The sequence below is a fragment of the Lygodium microphyllum genome, chromosome 5, assembly GCF_053477565.2.
Source record: "Lygodium microphyllum isolate KBCC chromosome 5, Lygodium_microphyllum_v1.1.10, whole genome shotgun sequence".
NCBI lineage: Eukaryota > Viridiplantae > Streptophyta > Polypodiopsida > Schizaeales > Lygodiaceae > Lygodium > Lygodium microphyllum.
The window spans coordinates 169,625,751-169,631,655 of NC_141139.1; the positions used below are offsets into that span (position 1 = coordinate 169,625,751).

Genomic DNA, 5,905 nt, shown 5'->3' on the forward strand with positions numbered 1-5,905 from the left:
AGAAAGGGCTGATTCGGTTTATCCCTAGTTTTTCAAGGGTAACCAAAGAAAGGCCAATTCCTTGTATCCATGGTGTTGCTAAAGAAGGGCTAATTTTTGCAATATCTTAATCTTAATTTTGGATTATATAGATCCTAAGGCTAAGATTGGAGGTAGTCCAATTGCTTTTGATGGCTTCCCCTGGGTAAGTTTGGGGAGAGCAAGCTGTGACGTTAGCGTTGAGAGAGGGAAGGGAGTAGGTGTGAGGGGCGGTGAAAATACCAAAGCTTTTTCTCGCCGTTATTTACTCTCTCGCTCGATCCAGCATTCTCTGCTCTCTCTCTTCCTGTCTTCTCTCTCTCTCTCTCTCTCTCTCCCGTGTGTGTAGACGCTCTTCTGAGACCAATAATCAGAAGAAGAAGCGAGGGACAGCCCGCGGGGAAGAAGCCATGACGTTCGCAGGCCTGTTTCGACGAGCGGCCCCGCAGGCTCTGAAGCAGCCGCGGAAGGTCGCGATCCTCGGTGCTGCGGGCGGCATTGGACAACCCTTGGCCCTCCTCATGAAGCTCAACCCGCTGGTTTCCAGCCTCTCCCTCTACGATATTGCAGGCACCCCGGGCGTCGCTGCCGATGTCAGCCATGTCAATACCAGAGCCGAGGTGAGAAAAAAAATAGTTACAGCTTTCATCTTCCCCCTCCTTTTTACCCCGATCTCAAAGCGATCTATGTTTCCTTTGAATGTTAATCCATTATACGTTATTGTCAAGGCAGCATGTCATTTTTTAAGTCAGCATTTAATTCTTTGCCAAGTAAGCGTTTAATCCTTTGTTATGTAGCTATGTAAGCATTTATCCTGTGTTATGAACTCTTTGTTAATAAGCATTCTAATTTGTTAACCCGGGGGGGGGGGGGGGGCGGTTTTGGAATCAAATTACATGTATTTGCCAGTTTTTAAAGTAAAAATTTTGTGAAGTTTCAAGTTTTAAACATTCTTTAAATCTTAAAAGTATTTTTTAAAGGTGGTGACTTTTTGCAATTCATTTTAAGTTAAACCTCTGTTTCTTGTGAACATTGAGCCTGCCTGTCCGCCAGTTTTTATATGAAACTGATTCTCATTTTGCAAATTTCTCTGCTTGCAAACTCCAGTTAGATTGCTACTTGGGGATATGCGACTTGATTTTGCTTTGGATCTATCTAAGTTTCTTAGGAGTTGCACCTGGCTGCCTTAAATGAGTGAAATGTGTTAACTGTCTGTAGTATTTACATTGTATTATGTATTTCCTGAAGTAGACAGAAACAATTATGTTGCTATCATGCAGCATCGAACTGTTGCACCTTTTGGCATGCAACTGCATTAATCAGTTTGTCTTGTTTATGTTGCATCTCAGGTCAAGGGATATGCAGGAGAAGAGCAGCTTGGAATTGCATTGGAAGGAGCAGACGTGGTCATCATTCCTGCTGGTGTACCCCGCAAGCCAGGAATGTCTAGAGATGATTTATTCAACATTAATGCCGGCATTGTCAAGTCCCTGTGCACAGCCATCTCGAAGCATTGCCCTGAGGTACAGCCTGAAAAATGTAGATGTTCTCTCTTTTGGTGCTTGTTTCAAGAAATGCCCAAACTTGGGTGGTTTTTCAAAACTACAGATACCTGAATCAAAGTTTTGGTGGACATCTCTTTTCCCTAAATTATTGAACTACAAAAATCAGGTCTAGTGAAATGACTGAATGAAATTGAGTAAAAAGGATGCACATCAATTGAATTACATGTTCACAAGTCTTGTGGTTCATAGGGTGACACCATTAAGATGACCAAGCTTTCAAATGTTTCCAGTCGACTGGAGTAGCCTCAAGAAATTAGATTCTTGAAATTCTCTGTGTTAGAATTTGTGGACACTTAAGACTGCGTTTTGTTCTTCCTACACTGTATTGGAAAACACTTTTGATAGCGAGCTTGCTAATGTACCAAAAGTGATCTGGATCGTTTGTCAATGCACTGTTACTTTAGCTCCTGTCCTCCTACCTGTTCTTCCTGGGATCAAGGCTCTGCATCGATACAGCATAGTGACAAAGAAAGCAATTCATTGAGAAACTACCGCTTGAAGTGCAGAAGCAATCCCACATGGAAGCTCTATGTGGAAACAATGGCAGGCTGCATCTCTTGGACAAGCATTGACTGTAGCTTAGAGGAGTCCATTCTGAGGGATATAGTCTGTTATGGCTTCAAAAATGTTGTGTGTTAAACATATAGCAGTGTTTTCAAAATGAATGCTGCTCCTGTGGAAAATCACAGCATTATGCTTGACAGCCAAAGCCGAAGCCAAAGCTTACTGATGCAATCTATCGTGATTGCAACAATATTGCTCCTTAAGAATGGCCGGGTCTCTGAAATCAACACCACTTTTGTGGAATATAGTGGCGTTATTTTAGAAAGCCAAAGTCAAAGTTGAGGCTGGCTCAAGTTCTCATTTTGGGCTGCTTGAGACCACATTCATGAATCATGATGAAAACTGTGTGACACAAGCTAGATGTGCAGTCACGCTTCAACTGCGTGAACTCTTAGTTTGTCAGTAAGAATTGCTTTACTCAATCTGGTAGGCAAGGAAAGTAGGACAGGATGCACTGGTCTAGTACAGTTTGCCTCTTAATTGATGGGAGGGAAGCATAGTGGTCACATATGGATTGTTTCCTTTTGCTCGAGGTATGCAAAAGGTTTACTATTTCTGGGAAATTTTCACACGTAACTCCATTTATGCACTGTTTGCTCTTGGGTAGAAGTATTCTAACCTGGATAGCAATGTGTGGAATATGTCTCGGAAAAGGAGCATCGGTTTTTTATTTTTACATGTGATGATACTGCAGCATTGGTATGGAATTTGTGTGTCCTTGAAAGTTTTTTAATCCAAGATTTGTCTTCTTTTCTGAAGGCCGTGGTCAACATGATCAGTAATCCAGTCAACTCCACTGTTCCAATTGCAGCCGAGGTGTTCAAAAAGGCCAATACATATGATCCTAAGAAGCTCTTTGGTGTCACCACATTAGATGTTGTTCGGGCTCGCACTTTCTATGCTACTAAAAAAGGACTTCCTGTTGAAGGTAGCAGCCAAAGACAAACTCACTGTAGATAATGTAACTCACTGGTAACTTATTAACTGTAATTTATTGAGTGCAGATGTTGATGTTCCAGTTGTTGGTGGCCATGCTGGGATTACTATTCTCCCTCTCTTCTCCCAGGTATTCTTTGGTTCAGGGATGAACTATTCGGGGTCACCTAGAAATGTGTTGCTCTGCAAGGTTTATGAAAATGTTGAGTGTGGACTGTAACAGGCGACACCTAAGGCCAGTCTAACGGATGAAGAGCTTGATGCCTTAACAAAACGCACCCAAGATGGTGGAACAGAGGTTGTTCAAGCAAAAGCAGGGAAAGGTTCCGCCACTTTATCCATGGCGTAAGTAGCAAGTCGGGTCATTTTTTTGTTTTAAATTTGTTTAGGAGTAAGTTTGGGAAGGTCAAGGATGCCAAAGAGAGGATATCTATTATCTTGAGTAATGCTGTTTTTCTTTTCTGTTCTCCTGCATTTCTGCTATTAAAAAATTTCATACTGCACAGGTATGCCGGAGCTATGTTTGCAGAGTCCTGCTTGAAAGGGCTGAATGGTGAGCCTGACGTTGTAGAATGTACTTTTGTCCAATCGAGTATCACTGAGCTTCCGTTTTTCTCGTCCAAGGTATTTTGGCTTCCCAATCCATATAGATAAACTATGATCTGTACTTTGCAATTTATCACGACATGCTTAATCCAATAGCACTGGACTAGTCACTACCCCATAGCTACCATCTTGATTTTCGGTTTTCATTCAATAGGCATGTGCACAGAACAGATTGAAAGTCTCAAACTTTGGTTAGCCATCATGTGAGGGCTGGATTGTCATATAGTTGTATATGCATGTATGTACATGTCTGTATCTGGAGTATGTTTTTTGGATTCAGATGCATATGATGTTAGATCAGGATCAACTGTTTTTTGGATTCAGATGCATATGATGTTAGATCAGGATCAACATCTTTTTGTATAGAGTTTTTTGCAACCATGTGAAAGTTGTGTGTTTTTTTGTAGGTGCGCCTAGGCTTGAAGGGTGTGGAGGAAGTACTTCCTTTGGGTCCACTATCTGATTATGAGAAAAAGGCTTTGGAAGCAATGCTGCCAGAACTGAAAGGATCAATACAGAAGGGTATGGACTTTGTCAACCAGTCTTAAGGACAGTTGACTGCTTCGGTCATTCTGCCAGTCACTACAACCTGATTATTTTAGAAAAAGGCTTGAATCAATGGTGATTTGAAAGGATCATTATAAGAGGGCGTTGACTTTGTTAACCCCACCTTAGGACTCTTATTGAGAAATAACTGCCTCTGGCATTTTTCCAGTCGCCAGTGGTAGATTTAGGTCTGCAGAGTTGTAGGGGTTCATTTTCAGTGGACAAGCAAGAGGAAGCCACAGAGTAAATAGTTCTCTCCCAGTTGTAGTGGAGTCACCAATAATTGAGAGTCGCACATTTTTCTGTTTGTTTGTTACCTATATCTATAAGTCCATGGCTACGCCAATGATCTGTTGCGGCTGCGTTCCATTTTACTTCATTTTTTTTTCTGTTTTGGGCTTAGATAGAGAGAGATGTGTTCTGTTTTACTTCCCCCTCTTTTTTTTTGGGGACTTTGCTTAAATGATCTCTCTTTTATAAAGTCAGGGGACTTGAATTTAGGATATGGATTACCTTTATGCTTCTAAATCTTATTATTGGGCATGCTTATCTTCCATTGAGTCTATGGCACTCCAGCAAAAAAAAACTATGTAAAATTATTGGGCATGCTTATCTTCCATTGAGTCTATGGCACTCCAGCAAAAAAAAACTATGTAAAACTTATATTTTAATTCTAGAGGGGCTGTTGATGAAGTAAAAGCAACAACGTCAAATTTTGCCTTTCTTGAATAAAAGTGAAATGCATGTGATTGAAATATTGTTTCCTATTGCCTTTGGTTCTGAGTTTTAGTTATTTTAAATAATTGCTTACCACAGCCATCCAAAAGAATTGCTCTTTTGATAAATGTCGGATGAGGTAAACGTTCTTGCAATTGCAAAGTTACATGGGCAATTCAGGGTGTGCTTTACTTTGTGTACAATTGGACTGGCAATCAATTTTAACAAACTGTTAAAAAGCTATTTGCCTTTCCTTATTACTTGTATTCATTGTTTGGTTCATTGATGACTAAGATGTGATGTATTCATTTTGTTTATCACTTTTATGTGTGTATATGCCTCTCCTCCCCAAAAAAAGGAAAAAAAACACATGCACAAAGACATATCGACTCTCTCTTTGTAATGGAGAAACTCATGAAGAATTAGAGGATGAAGGTTATGAAGAGTGTTCGGAGTCATACATGTTTTGAAACCAAACTAAAGTCAATATAAAGAAGGTTCTTTTTATTGGGGGAGACACATGTTTTAGTCTCCCAAAAGGAGTAAATGATTTCATTTGTGATTAGTTAGGCTCATTTGACTTTTCTTCCAACATTATGCTGCCAACAAGAAATTTTGATTTTATAGGTCAATTTGACCATGGTCATGCGATCGTATGATAGTCAAGCTATGTCAAGTCACTTGAAGAACATGTCCAACTGTTGAAAGTGGCATGTGCTCCAAGTGGGTGAGATTGTGGTGCATCACTTAATAGAGGTGTAGCCAAGCAATCTTGGAGTTTGGAGATGTATAAGATAAAAATCAATATGCTTCAAGAAACCAAACTATGAATCACCAATGAGCTTACATCGGCTCTAAAAATCAATATGCTTCAAGAGAACCAAACTATGGATAATAAATGAACTTGCACCAACTCACCTAAAGCTTGACCAAGTGAGATCACCAAGATGAAA

General features: G+C 40.2%; 1 protein-coding gene across 1 annotated transcript; it reads left to right on the forward strand.

The window, feature by feature from the left end:
* The first annotated feature begins 234 nt into the window (after positions 1-234).
* Positions 235-4,542, forward strand: LOC148036679 (malate dehydrogenase, mitochondrial-like). Its single transcript, XM_087678722.1, has 7 exons — positions 235-638; positions 1,368-1,541; positions 2,907-3,075; positions 3,152-3,213; positions 3,307-3,428; positions 3,590-3,707; positions 4,097-4,542. The coding sequence occupies exons 1-7, from the start codon at positions 429-431 to the stop codon at positions 4,235-4,237; spliced, it is 996 nt and encodes a 331-aa protein (XP_087534848.1). The 5' UTR covers positions 235-428; the 3' UTR covers positions 4,238-4,542.
* The last annotated feature ends 1,363 nt before the right edge of the window (positions 4,543-5,905 follow it).